The 25,066-nt window shown below is 43.9% G+C and overlaps 1 protein-coding gene across 1 annotated transcript in view; it reads right to left on the bottom strand.

Moving 5' to 3' along the window:
* LOC311135420 (N-terminal EF-hand calcium-binding protein 2-like) overlaps nucleotides 1–25,066 on the bottom strand; it is a gene marked incomplete at both ends in the record, with an annotated part of 129,768 nt that overhangs the window by 27,988 nt on the left and 76,714 nt on the right. The window contains 3 exons of the mRNA XM_084169362.1: nucleotides 973–1,052; nucleotides 3,612–3,739; nucleotides 4,071–4,210. Coding sequence (XP_084025488.1) covers nucleotides 973–1,052; nucleotides 3,612–3,739; nucleotides 4,071–4,210 — 348 coding nt within the window. The remainder of the gene's footprint in view (nucleotides 1–972; nucleotides 1,053–3,611; nucleotides 3,740–4,070; nucleotides 4,211–25,066) is intronic.

The following is a 25,066-nucleotide window of genomic DNA, read 5'->3' as shown; positions in this document are numbered from 1 at the left end:
CAATGGGCCTCAGGATCTCGTCACAGTATCTCTATGCATTCAAATTGCCATCGATAAAATGCAATTGTGTTCATTGTCCGTAGCTTATGCCTGCCCATACCATAACCCCACCGCCACCATGGGGCACTCTGTTCACAACATTGACATCAGCAAACCGCTCGCCCACACGACACCATACACTCTGTCTGCCATCTGCCCGATACAGTTGAAACCAGGATTCATCCGTGAAGAACACACTTCTCCAGCGTGCCAGTGGCCATCGAAGGTGAGCATTTGCCCACTGAAGTCGGTTACGATGCCAATCCGCAGTCAGGTCAAGACCCTGGTGCGGATGACGAGCACGCAGATGAGCTTCCCTGAGATGGTTTCTGACAGTTTGTGCAGACCCAGTTTCATCAGCTGTCCAGGTAGCTGGTCTCAGACGATCCCGCAGGTGAAGAAGCGATGTGGAGGTGGAGGTCCTGGAATGGCGTGGTTACACATGGTCTGTGGTTGTGAGGCCTGTTGGACGTACTGCCAAATTCTCTCAAACGACGAATGGTAGAGAAATTAACATTCAATTCTCTGGCAACAGCTCTGGTGGACATTCCTGCAGTCAGCATGCCAATTGCATACTCCCTCAAAACTTGAGACATTGGTGGCATTGTGTTGTGTGACAAAACTGCACATTTTAGAGTGGCCTTTTATTGTCCCCAGCACAAGATGAACCTGTGTAATGATCATGCTGTTTAATCAGCTTCTTGATATGCCACACCTGTCAGGTGGATGGATTATCTTGGCAAAGGAGAAATGCTCACTAACAGGGATGTAAACACATTTGGGCATAACATTTGAGAGAAATAAGCTTTTTGTGCAAATGGAACATTTCTGGGATCTTTTATTTCAGCTCATGAAACATGGGACCAACACTTTACATGTTGCGTTTGTATTTTTGTTCAGTGTCATTTTTTTGAGCAGGGTGGGGGTTCTTACCTTGTTCTCAAGGCGTCCAATCAGCTCAGCCAGTCGGTTGATTTGTGCCTCCAGCGTCTCTTTCCTCACCTCCACCACCCCTGATAGAACAGAGCATACAACACCTGATGCCAACACACTCCCAGCATTCAACACATTTTATGGTACAGATCTTTTGCTCCAGAGTCTATGAATATGTGATGCAAATAAAGAGTTCCAACCAGGTCTGATAAATAGGGAATACAATTTGTTAATCAGGAAAAATCATGACTATTCAAGGTTTGACGTTGAAATATATACCTAGTGCCTCAGCTCTGTGTAGAAAGAAATAACACATTCTATCCTAGCGCACTTGGCTCTTGTGATTAGCTTTGCCTTTGTAAGTCACCCTGGATATTAGTGTGTGCTGTGAAGGCCCAGCAGGGACGACAATGACAATAGAATGAAACACACTGAGAAGCCCTGTGATAGGAGGCCTCAGTGAGGCAGAAATGAACAGGTAGGTAAATAATATTAATTATTCCATTCTTCTCCCCTCCATGTGATGCAACACAACCAATTAGTGGTGGAAAATGGCTTTCTGCTCTTTAAAATCATCACCTCTCAAGGTGCCAAGCCAATTAGAGGATGACACTTCCCCCTGTGTGGATGAGCTTACCACAGAAGCACAGAGCTTAGAGGAGCTGCGGCATTTTGGAACTACCAGCCATAACCATAGAGACCTTTGAAGCATGCACATAGCAGGCACATTTGGTCAGTTGGGGCTGAATGGCTGAATGGCTGCCCAAGCTGTTTGAGCATACTCTCTGTCATATGCAGGAGAGCAGTCATTATTCCTGACTGGCCATGCTAACAACAGACAGCCATCTCCATGTGCAGCTGCCTCACCATACTGTCTAACATATGGCAGTCGCAGATAGGCTGTGAGCAAGGAACATTTTCATTCCACGCACTGGTGCCTGCACACTCACACACACAAGCACAAGCACACAATTGTCAAAATGCATGGAGTGTGGCTTGCCTCAGGTAACATTGAACAATGAACAATGGCTCATTTAAAAACAAAATTTCTCCCATAGTGTCATATACTCCTGCAAGGAGGCAGTTCCACAAAACTGATCAGTGTGAATGTTTAAATTGAGCACTTTGACTGGCAAGGTATTCTCTGATCAGTGAAGAGAGAGCACAGACAGATTCTGCAACGAGAATGTTTTGTCTGCCATGATACAAAAAAGAGGGATATAGCAATATAGCAGGAAAAACTGTAGGAAAAAAAGATATTTGATAAAAGTGTGTGGGATAGTCAGGGGAGAACAAGTGAGTCTACGAGTAAGAGGCAGGGGGAGTGGGGCACAGGGAAGTATTGATCAATATTTTCTTCCTGATAAAATAAATGACAGGCCAGACAAAGCTGGCCCCAATCAAGGCCTTCTTCCTAGCGGCTGACAGCTGTAATACTGGCTTTTATTGCCCTAACGGTCAGGTTTATGAGTGTCTGTGGGAAATGTTTAACTGCTGTCAGGCTTAAGTAATGGACTCAAAATTGCCCCTTTCTATAGACAATTTCAATGGTTTCCATGTCATTCTAATGTAATTCTATAAAGATTGTTATTAAATGAGAGCAATTTTGACTGGAATTAATTTGTGAGGCCATAGCCAGAAGCTCTATCTCTGCTTTACAGTGGAGCCGCGCTCTAATTGAAATTCAGGAATGGATTCAGGGAAAATTGGATTATTTATCCCCATTGAAAAGTAGTTTTCAGCACTTGGTCTACTCCCAAACAACTGTATACTTACAGTACATAATGCTTATCTACTGTATGCATGATGCATGATGATTGTGCACTCTTTCTTTATTCTGTAACTGCTCTGAATGCTGTACGTTATGCAAGCTGCTTTAAATGGATTGATTCCAGAATTATCTTTGAGACAGAAGCATGAAACAGCTGAAATGTCATTGTGGTTCTGAATGAATGAAGAAATCTAAAAATGATGGTGTCTGGCAAATGCACACTGGTTCTGGTAGACTGATATTGCTACTGAAACCCATAGGCCTACATCTTTACAGCGGCTCACTGCAGAACATAGGGCCAACTCTAACTGAAGTGATGGCTGTAAGCAGAGTAAAATGTATGTGACTTTTTGATCTGCATATCTGTGTCATTGTACAGCCACCCTCCCTCCCTCCCTCCCTCCCTCATCCTCTCTGTGGGAGAGCTGGAGCCGCCAGGCACATCTCTATGTTCCTGTAGATGATTGATTGAGAATGTAGAAAATGGGAAATAAAAGAAGAGAACAGTGCTTTTGATTTCCATTCTGCTTGATTAATACTACCAGGCTTGTCTCCAAGCTAATCACAAATGCAACTGACAAATGTATGTCGCACTTCATTCAGAAAACATTTAATTTACATTGCATTTGGTTCAGGTGACACGTCTACATTCTGCTTAAATGTGATGTGTTTTTAGGGGAGAGAGAGGGTGTTCTTAGGGGAGAGAGAGGGAGACAGAAGGTAAAGTACATCACTTAAATGAATCAGCAGATTGTAGAAGGGGCTGGATAATCGACTCCAATCTATACAAACCTTCTTCAGTGAGAGACGATATACTGTAGGCCTATGCCAGTGTATCTTGTGTGTGACACAGGCATAGAGGCCTCACCTGTAGCAGTGTTGATGTTCCTCGGGGCAGCATCCTTGACAGCACTGACTCTGTTGTTAGGAGGGTAGTCAGTTACTGGGTTCTCATAACGTTTCTCTGGAACCCGTTGACTGACCTTAGTAGGGTACCTATACAGAGAGAGCGAGAGATAGAGAGAGACAGACAGACGGACGGACAGACAGACAGACAGACAGACAGACAGACAGACAGACAGACAGACAGACAGACAGACAGACAGACAGACAGACAGACAGACAGACAGACAGACAGACAAAGAGAGAAAGAGAGAGAGAGAGAGAGGGATGAGAGATGAGAGAGAGGATGAGTGAGGATCACAGTAGCCAGAGAAGGCACATAGCTAGGAACCTGAGTGATTTCCATTTGGGGGACTGCCAGGCTAAATTTCACACACATAAAGACATGACACAGCAGTGGTGTCCTCCTCACTCCACAACTCACCCTGATTGGCTACAGTGCTGCTCGTCAATAGCGTCCACAGCACTCTCCACCGAGTTCAGCAGAGAATGGATCTGATTGGCTGATTCCTTCAACAGGAAGCGGGTAACAAATTGCTCCACGTTGGTTCCTCGCTCGTACACCTGGTGAGAGGTGAGATGGAGAGAGGAGTACGGGGGAGGAGATAGAGGATGAGAGAACACACCAGATAAGTCCCTCTCCATGTCTTTCACTGCCTCTGAAAGCTTCCTTCCAGCAGAGTGCTTTTTGCTATATTATTATGTTTTTGTTTCAGAGTGTTCAAGGGTTTTTCAAGGTTGAAGACAGGCACTTTCTCTAAGCTTAAGAGGAAAAAAAAGGAAATATAGGGTGGTAACATTAAGGAGTCTGAAACCTGGACTCAGAACTGCACAGCAAGACAGAACTAAGGACAGTTTCAGTTTCACAGGCAGTAGTCAGCTAGGATGCAGCCTTGGCCATACTCATCTATAGTCAGTTTAATTTCACTGGTTGAAATATACAATATTCTTCCTGCTTTGCCATTGTGGGGAAATGGTCTGTGCTGTCAAACAAGCTTTATGTTGTTTTGGATAAACTTCATTGTCAGCTCTTGTAAGCAGACACACAATACGATTCCTGAGATAATTGGAACACTGTTATATCAGCCTTATAATTTATTGTCATAGAAATACGTAAACAGGCCAAGAAAACAGAAAGTGAATATCGAATTCCATTATCTCAGCCAATGTCAGCTGTAGGTTCAGAAACAGTTTGCATACTGGTCTGATAAGAACAAATGAAACAATGTGCTGAATCTAAGACTTTGTATTGGCATTTCTGGTGATTGAATACCAAAGAATGAACATTAATCCAAGTCTCATCATTGCTTGGAGATATGAAATATAGTCTACTGTGTGACATTAGAGAATCTACTAAGAGGCTGTCTGATACTTTAGAAGAGTTATAACTTTGTTCTCAAATTGCACACTATTGACATTGCTGAGCTGGTATAGTAAAGATGCAGACAGAATGGAATGGAATCTGGGGTTGGTGCCGTGGCAATGTTTCATCAGCATCAGATTTTTTTTCGAGGTTGTAGAGTTCAGGTTATAGTGTGATAGCAGGAAGGAGGAGGTTTAAGAGTGTGGTCATTCCTCCACCATCCTCTGCCTCTGCCCCCGTCTCTGCCTCTGACCCTGTCTCTGACCCTGTCTCTGGCTCTGCCTCTGACCCTGCCTCTGCCTCTGACCCTGTCTCTGGCTCTGCCTCTGACCCTGTCTCTGACCTGCCTCTGCCTCTGCCTCTGCCTCTGACCCTGCCTCTGACCCTGTCTCTGACACTGTCTCTGGCTCTGCCTCTGACCCTGCCTCTGACCCTGTCTCTGACCCTGTCTCTGATACTGTCTCTGGCTCTGCCTCTGACCCTGCCTCTGCCTCTGACCCTGTCTCTGACCCTGCATCTGCCTCTGACCCTGCCTCTGACCCTGTCTCTGACACTGTCTCTGGCTCTGCCTCTGACCCTGCCTCTGACACTGTCTCTGACCCTGCCTCTGACCCTGCCTCTGACACTGTCTCTGACACTGTCTCTGGCTCTGTCTCTGACCCTGCCTCTGACCCTGCCTCTGACCCTGTCTCTGCCTCTGACCCTGCCTCTGATCCTGTCTCTGGCTCTGGCTCTGCCTCTGCCTCTGACCCTGCCTCTGACCCTGTCTCTGCCTCTGACCCTGCCTCTGATCCTGTCTCTGGCTCTGGCTCTGCCTCTGCCTCTGACCCTGCCTCTGACCCTGCCTCTGACCCTGCCTCTGACCCTGTCTCTGCCTCTGGCTCTGCCTCTGACCCTGCCTCTGACCCTGTCTCTGACCCTGTCTCTGCCTCTGCCTCTGGCTCTGCCTCTGACCCTGCCTCTGACCCTGTCTCTGACCCTGTCTCTGACCCTGTCATTGCCTCTGACCCACCTGTCTCTGACCCTGCCTCTGACCCTGTCTCTGCCTCTGACCCTGTCTCTGACACTGTCTCTGACTCTGCCTCTGGCCCTGTCTCTGGCTCTGCCTCTGACCCTGTCTCTGACTCTGCATCTGGCTCTGCCTCTGACCCTGTCTCTGACTCTGCCTCTGACCCTGTATCTGACCCTGCCTCTGACCCTGCCTCTGACCCTGTCTCTGCAGAGAGGAGATGATGGATTCCATAAAGGACTATACTGCACCAAAGTAATACTGAGAGCATTCATATAGTAGACCATATAACAATCAAGCATGCCAGTATTTTCATTAAAAAACTATCAAAACAGTGATACAATGTTGTTTACAAGTACAGGGTGTAATTTAGGGACAGTATCAGCAAGAAATAATGGTTTATGCAATGGATTGAAAATATATTGCATGGACAGTTATGTAGACACTGGTATTGTGCTGGAGATAATGAAAATGAGGTTGAAAAGTAGTATAATTGCCCTTTAAGATTGTTTGCACAAACAGAGACTTTTTGATTGATCTAAGCAAAGTATAAACATTAGCTTCAGATCATTTGATATTACGTCAGTCATTTTTGTGTGCATATGTCACACAAGTAGAGCAACATATGATACATCAAGCGTGTGGTTGGCCTTGTGTACTGCACTAATGGTCAGCCTGCTGAACGGTCCTCCAGGGGAGACAGACAGTGAGGTCTATTAGTAGTGTGATAGTAACGCAGGCAGGGGGAATACTACAGTGTTGGCTCACAGGTCCATATTCTATTACGCTGAGGTCACCAGTATAGGGTGTGGGCGCAGACTGCAGCCTGTTAAATGTGGGTTCAAAGCCCTGCGTCATTGACAAGTTTTTATTTAACCAGGCAAGTCACTTAAGAACAAATTCTTATTTACAATGACGGCCTACACCGGCCAAACCCGGACGACGCTGGGCCAATTGTGTGCTGCCCTTTGTGACTCCCAATCACTGCCGGTTGTTATACAGCCTGGAATTGAACCAGGGGGTCTGTAGTGACACCTCAAGCACTGAGATGCAGTGCCTTAGACCGCTGAGCCACTCGGGAGCCCGATAGTTACGGGATTCCCAGCTCCATATGAGGTGTTGAGGAAAATTACATGAATCTGGAAAACTGATTATCAAATGGCTGGCCCGGAGAAATAGCCACAACCTCTAAATGCATGTGAGTAGATCTCATTTCACAAAATCTCTAATTCAATTCAGAGCCATCCATATTAAATGGCGGCTGAATAAGGTGTATCTTGTCTCAGATGTGCCTGTAATATGATTGACAATTCAGAGGTGGGAAAATCAGAAAAGGTGTTTTGTTAACTAATGGGCTTGTCAAATATCAAATATTAGTATGCTGAGCAGCAGCACCTGAGCCAAAGCCCATTCAGCCACAGATCATATCACTGTAGGTCATTACCACAGGAGGTTGGTGGCACCTTAATTGGGGAGGATGGGCTCATGGTAATGGCTGCAGCGGAATCAGTGGAATGGTATCAAATACATCAACACATGGTTTCCTTGTGTTTGACGCCATTCCATTTGCTCCGTTCCAGACATTATTACAAGCTGTCCTCCCCTCAGCAGCCTCCACTGGTCATTACACAGGGAGATAGAAAGCATTAATAGATAACATTAAGCCTGGCTGCTGTAGGCTGATTACTGAAGACGAGCCATAGAGGTCTAATTGCTGCTCTGTGTGTGTGAGCTGAAGAGTCTGGTGATGAATAGGACTATGATCTCTTCATTAACAGGGTCTCCCTCCAGGGACAGACACACACAGGAAGGGTCTCAGAGAGAGTCACTGTGTGATAAAGGCTTTCAGCAGTCAGTCAGTCCGACAGTCAGTCAGAAAATGAGACATAATGAGGGTTGAATGCATTGTGAGACAGAGAGACCTGAATTGAGTTGAGTGATATTTGTCACTTCTATCCCTTTCAGGGTAGGCTACCATAATATTATGCAAAATCTAGACATACAGTAACCTCCTGGAAGCTCATATTTTTATGACTTTTAAGATGACGGTGCCTGATGATTCCTTATTGATAATGTGTGAGCCTTAGCCTTGGCTTCCTCAAATACTTTATTCGAAGGCCCTGCTAAAGCAATTGTACACAAGAGGGTGTGCTAAACTACTTTTTTAGCACTGCTGTGCTGCAGTCATAGGTACAATTGCTTTTCTACAATGGGTTACCAATTAAATAAATAACTTTATTTTGATAAATGTATTCATAGGCTACTATTTCATCCCTTAACAAAAATATAGGCCTAGTCCCGACATGGTTGCTAGCCAAGTTATCGGTCAGGTTGCCAGAGACGCGACCCAGTTGTGAAGTCTTTTTATTCTATATCTATGGACACGACCCAGTCGTTCGTTCTAAATGTTCTGTTGCCATGCTGGCTGGCAATGCTCTTATCCTTTGCATGCTAGCTAGCCTACTAAGGCTAACACAATCACTTCAAACTGAAGCTGGTAAGACAGCAAACTAGCTGCATTTAATTTTGTTTGACCTGTTTTTCTATTCACATTTCTTTCTATACAGTAAAATCATAGGCTTACCCATGCTAAACGTTTTTTTTTAGTATGGCTTAGAACGCATCTCAACCAATCACAATGCTTGTTTTGACCAACCTGTTGTAGAATTAAATATAATTTATGCATATCCAAATGGTGTTGCTAAGCAACATATGGTCCTCTGTAGCTCAGCTGGTAGAGCATGGCGCTTGTAACGCCAGGGTAGTGGGTTCGATCCCCAGGGCCTCCCATACACAAAAATGTATGCACGCATGACTGTAAGTCGCTTTGGATAAAAGCGTCTGCTAAATGGCATATTATTATATTGACTGCTGTTGCTAGGATACTATTAATTGGTTCATGTCAGCCAACAGCCACTTTAGAGTGTGTAGCTTTGAATGTTTATATTTTAAAATAGATAAAAACATGAGTTATCTTGGCATATTTGTTTTCAAACAGATCACACCTTTTTTGGTAGGATTGCATTCCAGCTGGACTACAGACTGTGACACAGAGGAATGCTTTGCTGTAGAATAGGCCTTGCACAAGACTGAAAATTCTAAGCAAAATCAATAATTCTACTTGAGCCTACGATAATGCCCATTTTCTGTCTATAAGGATAATGTTACACTGTCAATTCCATAAAAAACACAGTTCACATAGTTCACAAATATCAAATAATATTTCATGATATTTCATGACGACCTGACGTCTGTTGTGTATGTACTTAATCATTGCAATACATAATTATCATACCCTGGAATTGACAGAGCTATGGGATATAGGAAGTTAGGCAAGGACGAAGTTTGACTTCTCACACAAGTTTGACTTGTATTACCTCTACTGTATTATGAGAGAAGGTTCACAGTGTTACACTGTCACTAGCACCTTATTGAGTGGCTGAAGAAAGGTTTGGGATTTTCGTTTTAAACTCATCCCCTGCATGATTGAGTCTGAACAGTGACAGCCAGGTAAAGGTGCTGTGCTGCCTGCATCAGTAGAACTCCTTTGGTCCTGCTCCAGACCCAGTTAGACAAAGCTTCAGAGAAAATGAAAGAAAAGATTGAATCTCAATCGCATTAGTGAGGCTTGAAAGCAGGAGTCAGGACATAAGGCAGTTTTTCAGGCATGGATACAGCCATTCAGCGGCTGCTATGTTGTAGAGACTTTATAAGACTGGTCTACTAGATCTACTGCTGGAGAAAATTAATGGAGGAGACGAGGAGCCTCCTCTCAAAGGAGCCAATGATTAAGCTGTATCTCTTCCATTGTGTGTGTGTGTGTGGTAAGTCAGGGGAATCCATACAATGTGAAATGAAGTCTCTGCTTTTCTTCATCCTCTTGCTGCAGATGTCTGTGCACATGCCATGGCTGTGTGCGTTTCTTGAGCCTCAGTGAGTTCAGAACGCTGAGAGGAACCTTATGGAAGCTTTTATCATCCCCTTCTACTCTACAGAGCTCTGCAGCAGTTCTACCAGAAAGGACACTTCTCACAATGACATTTGTCACCCCTTCAGCAAAGATAAAAACCTGCTAAGGTCCACCTTCATGTTCTATGGTTTGCGGATTAAATGACTTAAGATGGTTCTACGAATAAACTGAAAGGGCGATTAGCTGACTAATATGCCAGAAATTATACAAACATTTTAAGCAATGTAGATATTGGTATTCCAAGATTGTCTCTCTAGGAGAGAGTCATATAGATTGAATGCAAAGTGTCATTTCAAAATGATGTCTTCAATAAGAAAAGGCTCAACCATTGACTGTCAATATGGGAAAATGACATCATGTAAAGGTGTGGATTAAAGTAGGAAGACTAGCAATTCACCAGATGGGTATTCCAATGATGTACAACCCAGGCATAGAAAACCCTAAAGGGTACACCAGAGGCTCTCTTGACAATATCTCCACATCCATACCACGAGACTGGAGAGGTAACTGGATTCTGATGAATACACACAATCAGTACAGAACTGCTCAAGCATGACTTAAATACATCAATATCCACCTGTCAGTCGAGCCGTAAAAACAGTGAAAGCAGTAGTAGTAAAAGTAGTAGTAAAAACGGAAGAGAGACAGGAAATGGGAGTTCTGCAGTTATCTCTGTGTGAGGTTGGGACTGACAGTTTAGCGGAAAAGTCTAAACAGAATCCTTGGGACGTCCCAACTCTGATGTCACCCAAGTGAAGTTGACATTTAAAATGGTTAAGGTAAGGGTTCATGTTAGGGTTAGGTAATGGTTAGGGTAAGGGTAGGGGTTAAGGTTAGAGTTAGGGTGTAGGGTATGGATGTTCCAAGGATCCCAGATAGCGCTAGCCATAGTTTAGCAGGTGCAGAGTGGTCTCCAGTAGGGTGTACCTCTTTCCCAGAGGACACCTCTCTCCACTCTCTATACACACCATCAGGCCAGCAGGAAGGTAACGACAAACAATGCCCCCAAATACCACCAAATGAGTCCCGTCCAGCACCTAATTATAATCGCTGCTCACCAACATTTTCCAGGCAATTTTAATCAGGAAGGGCATTTTGGAGAAATCACAATCACAAAGGCCTGGGATTCTGTAATGATGATAAGGCTTTTGTTTGGATGGCGGAGAAGGCTGAACAATAAATACTTTTCAGCGAGGGCTTTTCTCTATCGCCTTTGATTAAGACTTGACGCAGCACGGCTGTATCTCTGGATCCCTGCCTGGGTTTCACATGTGCGACTGTACTCCCTGCCACAGAGGAAGCGCTACTGAGGAGTCATACTGTAAATTGGCTAAATGCTTCTCATTGCTCTAGCTCTTTTGTCCCGCCGCTCGGTGATTGAATGTAATGATGCAGAAGGACTGCATTCAGTAAAACCACTGTACTGACAACCTGCCTCTTCAAAAGGGAATAACGAGACAATATTATATGATTGCATGAAAGGAGCTCTCCACTGCAGTGCGGTAAGAAAAGAAAGAAAGTCCATAGCCAAACTCCTCCGACAGTCTGTTTCAATTCACATGGCGTTTATATTTCAGACAGGGATCACTTCTGGGATATAACTTCCCACAATTCAGACAACTAACCACGAGTCTGCAGCACGGCAAACACGCTCCTGCAGCATCACTGAAGACAAAACGGGTGGAGAGAGAGAGGGAGGCTGTGGAGTCTGTCTCGCTGACTGGCGCCTGCAGCCATACAGTAAACCCCCAGAGAGGTTTACTGTAGAGCAGGAGGCTCCCAGGCTTAACGAAAGAGCACATTCCCTCCTCTATTAGCCAGGGATGGGCCAGCCCACGTAGTGCTGCTGCTCCATCACATAAATCTTCATCCTCCACACCCCAGACCATGCTGCCCAAACAATATATCTCTCCCACACTCTCCCATGCTACCTACATTTCTCACCCCCACTCTCCCAAACTCCCTCTCTTCCAGCCTCCCTAAGCCCCTTAACCACACTCTCCCATCCTCCCTACATACCTCTACCCCTCTCTCCCATCCTCCCTACACACCTCTACCCCTCTCTCCCATCCTTCCTATATCCCTCTACCTCTCTCTCCCATCCCTCCTACACCCCTCTACCCTATTGTCCCATCCTCCACACTCCTCTCTCAACCTATCTCCTATTGTCCCTACACACCTCTATCTCCCTCTCTCATCCTCCTTACATACCATCTACCTCAGTCTCTCAATGTCCCAGTCCCATTTTCCACTTGTCTACACAGTAGCAGTGATGTTAGATGTTAGATGGTGATGTGTGGTGGACAGGCCCTCTCTGTGCCCCCTCCATGTTGATACTTCAAGACAAGCTACTACAGCACCCTCTTAATGGATAAGGGATACCAACTCAACATAAAGGTGAGAACAATGTGTTATGAAGAGACAGAGAGAGACAGAGAGAGAATCCTTGACCTATTTCAAATTCATAAGATGTAATTATAAACACTGCTTGACTTGGGTAGGAGTTCACTGGAGCTGAGTACCGGCACCTCAGATTTTCCACTGCTTGAGCTCCGCATGGCAAGCGGTACCGGAGCGTCAAGTCTAGGTCCAAAAGGCTTCTTAACAGCTTCTACCCCCAAGCCATAAGACTCCTGAACAGCTAATCAAATGGCTACCCAGACTATTTGCATTGTCCCCCACCCCACCCCCTCTTTTACGCTGCTTCTACTCTCTGTTTATTATTTATGCATAGTCACTTTAACTCTACCCACATGTACATATTACCTCAATTACCTCGACTAACCTGTGCCCCCACACATTGACTATGTACCGCTACCCCCTGTATATAGCCTCACTACTGTTATTTTATTTTACTGCTGCTATTTGTTATTTTTATCTTTTACTTATCTCTTTTTTACTTAACACTTTATTTGCTTAAAACTTAGGCTTGAAAGTAAGCATTTCAATGTAAGGTCTACACATGTTGTATTCGGCACATGTGGCAAATAACATTTGATTTGATTTGATTTGTTCCTCTTAAAGAATATTAGTTCAAAAGTATTGTGGAGCTCCTGCACCTAAATGTAAACAGTACCGGCACCCAAAATGAGTACAGGCACCTATTTCAGTCCAAGCCAAGGACTGATTATAAACACACAACGTGACAGACAGAAGCATGTCCTATTCTCTCACTTCCCTTCTCTCTCTGGTGAAGAAAAGAGTTGAGACAAGAGCAAAGATTCGTCTAATCTCAAAATTCAATTCACTGGTACTATTCATCAGGCACTAACAATTCAGTTATCACTATGTTGGGTTGTAATTGGACTGAATGAAAGTTAAAGATATTAAGGGGGGAAATCTGATCATAAGTCAGTTTGAAAAGCAGTTGGATTGGCTGGCTGGTTTAGTACCTGATGGCCATTGCTGATACTGCATTGTGATTTACAGGCTACATTAAAGTCAGTACACCGAAAAATTATGAACTATGAATCATAAATGCATATGTATGGAAATAGATTCAAGGAAATTAAAATACTGCATTGAGCTACTGTGTGATAGCTTCTAGGGTGTCAGAGCCATGTGTTAGCAGCACCACAACCCAACCACAACACAACCACAACACACCCACAGCACAACCACAACACAACCACAGCCCAACCACAACACAACCACAACCACAACCACAGCCCAATCACAACACAACCACAACACAACCACAGCCCAACCACAACACAACCACAACAGAACCACAACACAACCACAGCACAACCACAACACAACCACAGCCCAACCACAGCCCAATCACAACACAACCACAACACAACCACAGCCCAACCACAACACAACCACAACAGAACCACAACACAACCACAGCCCAACCACAACAGAAGGTGAGGAGTAAGATGAAAACAAATCAAATCAACCTTCCAGATAGAGGGGACGATGCAGTGACTCTCCAGAGGTCCCTGACCTCAATGAATTATAGATTACAGGATTCAATCTTTTTTTTCTATTCCCAAAAGGAAATGGGGTCATTCTCTCGGGTAGGGGGATATGATAGAAACTACTGCTGCAGTGAGAGAGAGAGATAAGGAGATAGAATAACTGTCGTGTCCCTAATCAAATGGATTACAGCCCATAGGTTTATGGCTAGGCTAGAGAGGGAATTCAAACAGAATTCTTTATTAAGGTTGCTGGTGTGATTCTGTGTTGTCGTGTATGGTTTAATTTTTACATTAACACTGGATACACAATATCAATAAGGTCAAAAAAACATATGCAGGACTGAAGAAAGCTAAGTTATAAACCTGACCTCTGTATCCAACTTTAAAGCAAACTCTGCTTGAAATGGGCACACAACTAATGAATGCTGTGCAGCTGTTGCAAAATTTGCTATGACACACTGTAGTAAGGCTTGTAAATAAAACAACACTATACAATAAATAAATCAAACTTTGTCTTTGATTTCCTGTGTCCTATCTCCCCATGCTCTGTGATCAGATAGGACTAGATGGATGACTACATGCATCTTTAGGCAAGGTAGAAGGTCCTCCATTTGGCTTTCATCAATTCTGTCAGGGAAGTTAGGAGATGGAGAAATGATATAAAGATGGCACATTGAGACACATACAGTGTATATGATCCATGTCCATGTTCAGCCACGTCTCCGAGAAACATAGAATAATACAGTTCTTCAGATCCCATTGATAGGATAGTCTCGAGCGGAGCTCGTCCAGTTTGTTCTCTAGTGATTGTACATTCGCCAATAGAACAGAGGGTAGAGGCGGTTTATTTGCTCGCCAACGTAGTCTTGTCAAGATGCCAGCTCGTTTGCCTCTCTTGAACCGTCACTTCCTCTTTCGAGTCCCGGGGATTAGGGCCTGGTCCGGAGTAAGCAGAACGTCCAGAACTGCTGACTTGTTGAAGTAGAAATGTTCATCCAAATCGAGGTTAGTGATTGCTGTTCTGATGTCCAGAAGCTGTTTTCGGTCATAGGAAATAATGGCAGAGACATTATGTACAAAAAAGTTAAGATTGGCATAAACAAACACACACAAAATAGCAGAAATGGTCAGGAGCCTGTAAAACGGCTGTGTCGTGATGTGACTTACTTTAATGTATGACTGTTATTTATCGAATCAACTAACTATGTTTAATTGTCACTCAATTAAATTAATCATGTAACAATTAACTCATTAGGAATTTGGGGCACCACGGAAGAAGTTGTTTAATGAGTTACCATCTCCCAAATTAAACTCTTAGAAGATTTTATTTATTTTTGAACCTTTATTTAACTAGGCAAGTCAGTTAAGAACAAATTCTTATTTACAATGACGGCCTACACCGGCCAAACCCGGACGACGCTGGGCCAATTGTGTGCCGCCCTATGGGACTCCCAATCACGGCCGGTTGTGATACAGCCTGGAATTGAACCAGGGGGTCTGTAATGACGCCTCAAGCACTGAGATGCAGTGCCATAGACAGCTGCGCCACTCGGAAGCCTGATACAGTGGGGAAAAAAATTACATAGTCAGCCACCAATTGTGCAAGTTCTCCCACTTAAAAAGATGAGAGATGCCTGTAATTTTCATCATAGGTACACGTCAACTATGACAGACAAATTGAGAAAGAAAAATCCAGAAAATCACATTGTAGGATTTTTAATGAATTTATTTGCAAATTATGGTGGAAAATAAGTATATGGTCACCTACAAACAAGCAAGATTTCTGGCTCTCACAGACCTGTAACTTCTTCTTTAAGAGGCTCCTCTGTCCTCCCCTCGTTTCCTGTATTAATGGCACCTGTTTGAACTTGTTATCAGTATAAAATACACCTGTCCACAACCTCAAACAGTCACACTCCAAACTCCACTATGCCCAAGACCAAAGAGCTGTCAAAGGACACCAGAAACAAAATTGTAGACCTGCACCAGGCTGGGAAGACTGAATCTGCAATAGGTAAGCAGCTTGGTTTGAAGAAATCAACTGTGGGAGCAATTATTAGGAAATGGAAGACATACAACACCACTGATAATCTCCCTCGATCTGGGGCTCCACGCAAGATCTCACCCCGTGGGGTCAAAATGATCGCAAGAACGGTGAGCAAAAATCCCAGAACCACACGGGGGGACCTAGTGAATGACCTGCAGAGAGCTGGGACCAAAGTAACAAAGCCTACCATCAGTAACACACTACGCCGCCAGGGACTCAAATCCTGCTGTGTCCCCCTGCTTAAGCCAGTACATGTCCAGGCCCGTCTGAAGTTTGCTAGAGTGCATTTGGATGATCCAGAAGAGGATTGGGAGAATGTCATATGGTCAGATGAAACCAAAATATAACTTTTTGGTAAAAACTCAACTCGTCGTGTTTGGAGTACAAAGACTGCTGAGTTGCATCCAAAGAACACCATATCTACAGTGAAGCATGGGGGTGGAAACATCATGCTTTGGGGCTGTTTTTCTGCAAAGGGACCAGGACGACTGATCCGTGTAAAGGAAAGAATGAATGGGGCCATGTATCGTGAGATTTTGAGTGAAAACCTCCTTCCATCAGCAAGGGCATTGAAGATGAAACGTGGCTGGGTCTTTCAGCATGACAATGATCCCAAACACACCGCCCGGGCAACGAAGGAGTGGCTTCGTAAGAAGCATTTCAAGGTCCTGGAGTGGCCTAGACAGTCTCCAGATCTCAACCCCATAGAAAATCTTTGGAGGGAGTTGAAAATCCGTGTTGCCCAGCGACAGCCCCAAAACATCACTGCTCTAGAGGAGATCTGCATGGAGGAATGGGCCAAAATACCAGCAACAGTGTGTGAAAACCTTGTGAAGACTTACAGAAAACGTTTGACCTGTGTCATTGCCAACAAAGGGTATATAACAAAGTATTGAGAAACCTTTTTGTTATTGACCAAATACTTATTTTCCACCATAATTTGCAAATAAATTCATTAAAAATCCTACAATGTGATTTTCTGGAATTTCTTTTCTCATTTTGTCTGTCATAGTTGACGTGTACCTATGATGAAAATTACAGGCCTCTCTCATCTTTTTAAGTGGTAGAACTTGCACAATTGGTGGCTGACTAAATACTTTTTTTCCCCACTGTATATGTTATATATCGATAACAGTCACTTATTAAATAATTACCTCTTATCAGTCTCATTCTGAACGTCGAATAATCCTTGAACCTGCAAGAACCCTAACCATGAATCAGCAATACACAAATTAGCTTAATTATTTATTTACTAACTAACTAAATAACAACACAATACAAACACACACACACAGGTTATTGATTACTAACGTAATACAATGAAAACAGGTCCCTAGTGGACTGGACTAACAATAGCATGAATGCTTGGGTAGAGGGAGGGTCAGAGTGGAAGGGAGAGACAGAGAACTATCGTTGTTACTTTGGAGACTACTCTCACAGTAATCATAATACTTATGCACCCTAATAACCGCTCATTCGGATTAGAAATGCAACATGTGTAGCTGTCTTTGATAGTTGAGTTGATGATGTAGGACTCTGGTTTGCCCACCAGAGAGCCCAATGTCCTTGGTAGACTTTCTGGTCGTAGTGGTGGTTAGAATGTATACTTCAGCGTACCCTGTAATTCATAGAGTTGATCTGTTAGAATAGATACTTCAGATGTACCAATGGTTGTCTGAGAGGGATTGTCCTTCCCAACTCGAGTCTTTAGTGAAAGTTCTCTAGAAGACTATACATGCCAGCTGCAGACTGAGATGATAAGGTCTAGTGCATTGTCTTCTTCTTCACCTCGTGTAGAGGTTGAGAGTTTCAGAGTTTCTCCATGGTCTAACCATTTTGTAATGTTTAGCTCACGCTTCACGTCTGCTGGTCTTTTCCTTTGGTAATGGAGTTGTAGTTTTAAACCATTTTGCCATATTCAGCTCTCGCTGCATGTCGGCTGGTCTGAGTGTCAACCATTTTAAGCCGTGGGGCTTCCTGGTCTAACCATTTTAAGCCGTGTAGCTTCAGCTTCACGCTTCCTGGTCTGGTAGAAATTAAACCATTTGGCTTATACCGTAATCTGCTTGGTCTGAGGTGAATTTCATCACGAGGGGTTTTATACTTGAGTGGGGCGGCAGGTAGCTTAGTGGTTAAGAGCATTTTGCCAGTAACCGAAAGGTGGCTGGTTCTAATCCCCGAGCCGACTAGTTGAAAAATCTGTTGATATTCCCTTGAGCAAGGCACTTAACCCTAATTGCTCCTGTAAGTCGCTCTGGATAAGAGCGTCTGCTAAATGACTAAAATGTAGAAAAGGGGGCGTTTCATCATGTTTGTGCTCATCTGGGTGTAGCCACTGACTGAGAACAAATCAATATGGAAACAATCATCTCATCTAAAATCACATTGTTATCTTCACAAAAGTATTATTATACTTTATCATTTGTTTTATACAACAATTAGATGCAAACCTCATAACTGGGAAGTGTACACCCCCAGAAATACAGTTATGTTGTTCCACTGTCTTTAATGACATCACAACATAGTAACAAATTCGACATGATTGTTCTTTAAGTCCCCAACGACCATTTCCCACATTCTTTGTGGTAGAAATATTGTTTCATAATCCACTTTTGGATGGAGTTTTGGCGTGTTAACAAAGGAGTCCTTTCTCCTAATACTTCATGGCAAGGAAGCGAAAGTCTGCATGGTATTTACGACCGGTCATAAAACTGGCCCCCAGGAGAGGGGGTGTTCAAAACTTTGCATAGCCAGCATCTTTGATCCTCAGCCCATGAGGGCAAGTCATGACAGCTGCTATCCGCGGCAGCGCCATCTGACCAGCATGGCATTCATATTGACTGTAACCACTGACTACTAAAGTATAGGAGCTATGTTTAGTGCTAATGAACCTGGCATCATATCTAAAGGTGCCTTATGTTTTTAGATGTTTTAGACTGCCATCGTACCATCACAACTTAAACAGATCTGTTTCTACAGACCTTATGGATCCATTCCAGACATTTTGGATCAAAATATGGTCATCTGTCCCCAGATTCAGAACTAAACCAATTAGCAACCATGAAATTTTAATATTTATCAGCATCTGATATGACTTTGAGATCTTGGCATGGAGAATCACATGAACCAATATCTAGTATTCCTGGATCATCAGTGAACAACACATGAATGATTCTGCAAGAAGAGCGTTGAGGGTCTGAGGGTGCCATCAACCATGCACTGTAATGTACAGTACATCTCGCTGGTTTTTCAATACATCGTCTAGACCAGGGGTGTCAAACGTCCGGCCCGCGGGCCGGATCAGGCCCGCAAACAGGTTTAATCTGGCCCGCGAGATGATTTTGTAAAGTATAAAAATGCGCTGCAATTTTTCAATAAAATAAACTGCTGTTCCAATTGCGTCCACTGGATGGCACAATAGCAATTGTGTTAAGCAAGCAAACTGTTTATACCGGGGCAGAGCAAGTAGGTCAAGTCTGTGTTTACTCACAGCCGAGACATCAGTGACGCTGCAGTGAAAGCTAGCTACCTCATTGCTAATGAAATCGCAGTGGCTTCAAAACCATTTAGTGAGGGTGAATTTGTAAAAACATGCATGATGAAGGCAGCGGAGATTGTGTGCCCTGAAAAGCGTCAGGCTTTTGTAAATATCAGCCTGACAAGAAACACAGTTGCAGACAGGATTTCCGATCTTTCAGTGGATTTGGACAGCCAGTTGAAGCAAAAAGTAAAGTCATTTATTGCGTTTTCGGTTGCAATTGATGAAAGCACGGACATTACAGATGTTGCACAACTGGCCATTTTCATCCACGGAGTTGATGACACATTGACCGTCACCGAGGAGTTCGTGGAGTTGGTGCCGATGACAGATACAACGACAGCAGCTGATATTTTTACCGCACTCGTCGGCGCGCTGGACAGGGTCGGAGTGGACTGGTCCCGCGCTGTCAGCCTGGCTACAGATGGTGCGCCCTCAATGATCGGGAAAAAAGCAGGCGTTGTGACAAAGTTCAGAGAGAAAGTGCAATCTGCAAATGGAGGACGTGATTTTTTGACTTTTCACTGTATTTTGCACCAGGAGGCTTTGTGTTGCAAGTCATTAAAGATGGATAACGTCATGAAGGTGGTCATCCAAACTGTTAATTTCATCCGATCCAGAAGCCTGAATCACCGTCAGTTTGACAGCCTTCTCAGAGAGAAAGACCACATCTATGGCCTGTCATACCACACTGAGGTAAGATGGTTAAGCCGAGGTGCTGAGGCGTTTCTTTGATTTACGAGAAGAAATTGAACAGTTCATGGAAGAAAAGGGCAAACCAGTGTTAGAATTCCATTCCGCAGAATGGATGCAGGACCTTGCATTTATGGTGGATGTTACAGAGCACCTGAATAACTTGAACAAACAGCTGCAAGGGCGCAACAAAGTTGTCACGCAGTATTATGACAGCATACGTTCTTTCAAGTTGAAGCTGTCATTGTGGGAGACGCAACTTGCCGGTGGTGATGCAGCTCACTTCCCCTGTCTGAAAAATGTGTGCGCGACCCAACATGTGGCAGACATGAAGCGGTTCAAAGATAAAATAACGGGACTGTTACGGGAGTTTGAGCAACGCTTTCAGATTTTTGGTGAACTGGAGAAAGACTTCAACGTTTTTTGCTCGCCATTCACCGTGAATCCCTTTGATCTGCCCGTCAGCATCCAACTTGAAATAGACTTGCAGTGTGATTCGGATTTGAAGGGCAAATTTGCCGCAGCTGGCTTGGACACATTTAATCAGAATCTCTTGCCAGGTTACCCCAACTTGACAGCCCTCGCTGCAAAACTGTTGTGTATGTTTGGAACCACATATCTTTGTGAGCAAGTTTTCTCTGTAATGAGCATAAATAAAACAAAGCTGCGCTCAAGGCTCACGCACAAGCACTTGAATCACATCCTGAAGTTGGCTGCCACTCAGGATGTGACGCCTGATATTGATGCGCTGGTGAAAGCTAAAAGATGCCAGGTATCAGGAGTCAAATAAACTATGCAACCCCACTTAAAGTGCTACATGAGACACCCTGATATAGTTCTGTGATCTGTGATATACTTCTGTGAATCACTGAGGCATTGTGTGTTTGTGTGTTCTTTGTCCTCAGAACTTTCAAATAACTTGAGGTGTTTTATGATTAATAGTGATGTTGTGCTTTTGGACACACTGTCCTCAGGCTCCAGCTTTATGTTTATATGTTTTTATGTTGATGTGCTATTGTTTTTAATTGATTTTATTTTATTTGTATATTTAACCTATTCTTGACTCTGTGGTTCTTGCACTTGTTTGGGGAACAGGATTTCATTCTTTTTATCTACATTTCTGCCTGAGAAATGACCCCCTGATATAGTTCTGTGATCTGTGAAACAGTTCTGTTAATCACTGAGGCATTGTGTGTTTGTGTTCTTTTTCTTTAGAATTTTCAAATAAACTTGACGTGTTTTATGATTAATAGTGATGTTGTGCTTGTACTATTTTGGACACACTGTCCTCAGGCTCCAGCTTTTTGTTGTATGTTGATCGTATTAAAACAAAGAAAACAATCTGAAGTTGTTGTTTTTAAGTTATATATACCATGATTTTTCCGGTCTGGCCCACTTGGGAATAGATTTTCCTCCATGTGGCCCCTGAGCTAAAATGAGTTTGACACCCCTGGTCTAGACCAAACAGCAGCCTCGGGTAAGGCGAGGGGTGGAGGGGTGTGTCTCATTGTTAATAAAAGCTGGTGCGCAATCACTAATGTCAAGGAAGTTTTTGCTCACGTGAGTTAGAATATCTCATGATAAGCTGCAGACCATACTATAGTATTTACCAAGAGTGTTTTTAAAGGCTGATATGGCAGACTGAAGATGGCGGTGCAGAATGCCTCGTGAATGCCTCATGAATGCCAATTGAAAAAGCTTAGAAATTATTGTCCCTAAAACTGACCAAATAATAGTACTTTTACGCTGATCTGATCTGACTCCCGAGTGGTGCAGTGGTCTAAGGCTGCGATGCAGTGCTAGCTGTGCCACTAGAGAACCTGGTTCGAATCCAGGCTCTGCCGGCCGTGACCGGGAGACCCTTGGGGCGGCACACAATTGGTCCAGGGTAGGGGAGGGAATGGCCGGCAGGGATGTAGCTCAGTTGGGAGAGCATGGCGTCTGCAACGCCAGGGTTGTGGGTTCGATTCCCACGGGGGGCCAGTATGAAAAATAAAAATATAATGTATGGCATTCATGAGGCACTGTAAGTCGCTCTGGATAAGAGCGTCTGCTAAATGACGTAACTGTCATATTGACTGTGACTACTAACGTATAGGAGCTATGTTTAGTGCTAATGGATAATAACTCAAAGCAACTTGTAAGGCTAGAGAATTTTACGCAGTCAAAATAAAAATATGGCGGAGGATAAACATGGAAAGAATGGAGAACCAAAACAAATAAAAAGAACGAAGAGACTCTTCTAATGACATGGATGGCCTACTTTCACCACCCTGTACAGTAAGCGTGGAAACCTTACTGCTAAAATCTATAAATGATCAATTAGGCGTTTATAGACTAGATCAATGCGCGAAAATCTGGTGCTTACTGGAATTAAAGAGGAAGAAGGTGAAGATCCAGAGAGTGTGGTGAAAGAATTCATGGTTAAAGTGCTGCAGATCCCAGGCGACACTGTCGACCAAATTAAACTTGAACGTGTACATCGTTTTGGACAGTGATACGAGTGCCCAATTGTTGCCAAATTTGCATCCTTTAAAGATAAAATAATAGTTAAAAGCCTGGGAAAAAGACTTGCTGACTTTAAAATAGGCATGAACGATCAGTTCCCAAAGGAAATCGTAGAATGACGCAAAGTACTGTATCCACTCTTCAAAGACAATAGACTAAAAGGGAGGCGTGTAGCTCTCGTAGTCGACAAGCTACAGTGCATTCGAAAATATTCAGACCCCTTGATTTTTTCCACATTTTGTTACGTTACAGCCTTATTCTAGAATGGAATAAATTGTTCCCCCCCCCCCTCATCAATCTACACACAATAACCCATAATGACAAAGTAAAAACAGGTTTTTAGACATTTTTGCAAATGTATTAAAAGTAAAAAACTGAAATATCACATTTACATAAGTATTCAGACCATTTACTCATTACTTTGTTGTAGGACCTTTGGCAGCGATAACAGCCTCCAAGTCTTCTTGGGTATGACGCTACAAGCTTGGCACACCTGTATTTGGGGAGTTTCTCCCATTCTTCTCTGCAGATCTTCTCAAGCTCCGTCAGGTTGGATGGGGAGCGTCGCTGTACAGCTATTTTCAGGTATCTTCAGAGATGTTTGATCGGGTTCAAGTCCGGGCTCTGGCTGGGCCACTCAAGGACATTAAGAGACTTGTCCCTCAGCCACTCCTGCGTTGTTTGGCTGTGTGCTTAGGGTCGTTGTCCTGTTAGAAGGTGAACTTTCGCCCCAGTCTGAGGTCCTGAGCACTCTGGAGCAGGTTTAATCAAGGATCTCTCTGTACTTTGCTCCGTTCATCTTTCCCTCGATCCTGACTAGTCTCCCTGCCACTGAAAAATATCCCCACACCATGATGCTGCCACCACCATGCTTCACCGTAAACTTCTTCCATTTAAGAATGATGGAGGCCACTGTGTTCTTGGGGACCTTCAATGCTGCAGAAATGTTCTGGTAGCCTTCCCCAGATCTGTGCCTCAACACAATCCTGTCTCGGAGATCTACGGACAATTCCTTCGACCTCATGGCTTGGTTTTTGCTCTGACATGCACTGTCAACTGTGGGACCTTATATAGACAGGTACAGTGAGGGAAAAAAGTATTTGATCCCCTGCTGATTTTGTATGTTTGCCCACTGACAAAGAAATGATCAGTCTATAATTTTAATGGTAGGTTTATTTGAACAGTGAGAGACAGAATAACAACAAAAAAATCCAGAAAAACGCCTGTAAACAATGTTATAAATTGATTTGCATTTTAATGAGGGAAATAAGTATTTGACCCCCTCTCAATCAGAAAGATTTCTGGCTCCCAGGTGTCTTTTATACAGGTAACGAGCTGAGATTAGGAGCACACTCTTAAAGGGAGTGCTCCTAATCTCAGCTTGTTACCTGTATAAAAGACACCTGTCCACAGAAGCAATCAATCAATCAGATTCCAAACTCTCCACCATGGCCAAGACCAAAGAGCTCTCCAAGGATGTCAGGGACAAGATTGTAGACCTACACAAGGCTGGAATGAGCTACAAGACCATCACCAAGCAGCTTGGTGAGAAGGTGACAACAGTTGGTGTGATTATTCGCAAATGGAAGAAACACAAAAGACTGTCAATCTCCCTCGGCCTGGGGCTTCATGCAAGATCTCACCTCGTGGAGTTGCAATGATCATGAGAACGGTGAAGAATCAGCCCAGAACTACACGGGAGGATCTTGTCAATGATCTCAAGGCAGCTGGGACCATAGTCACCAAGAAAACAATTGGTAACACACTACGCCATGAAGGACTAAAATCCTGCAGTGCCCGCAAGGTCCCCCTGCTCAAGAAAGCACATATACAGGGCCGTCTGAAGTTTGCCAATGAACATCTGAATGATTCGGAGGAGAACTGGGTGAAAGTGTTGTGGTCAGATTAGACCAAAATCAAGCTCTTTGGCATCAACTCAACTCGCCGTGTTTGGAGGAGGAGGAATGCTGCCTATGACCCCAAGAACACCATCCCCACCGTCAAACATGGAGGTAGAAACATTATGCTTTGGGGGTGTTTTTCTGCTAAGGGGACAGGACAACTTCACTGCATCAAAGGGACGATGGATGGGGCCATGTACCGTCAAATCTTGGGTCAGAACCTCCTTCCCTCAGCCAGGGCATTGACAATCGGTCGTGGATGGGTATTCCAGCATGACAATGACCCAAAACACACGGCCAAGGCAACAAAGGAGTGGCTCAAGAAGAAGCACATTAAGGTCCTGGAGTGGCCTAGCCAGTCTCCAGACCTTAATCCCATAGAAAATCTGTGGAGGGAGCTGAAGGTTTGAGTTGCTAAATGTCAGCCTCGAAACCTTAATGACTTGGAGAAGATCTGCAAAGAGG

This window comes from Coregonus lavaretus (genome assembly GCF_964263955.1).
Source record: "Coregonus lavaretus genome assembly, chromosome: 9".
NCBI lineage: Eukaryota > Metazoa > Chordata > Actinopteri > Salmoniformes > Salmonidae > Coregonus > Coregonus lavaretus.
This window is presented reverse-complemented; position numbering and strand designations above follow the sequence as displayed.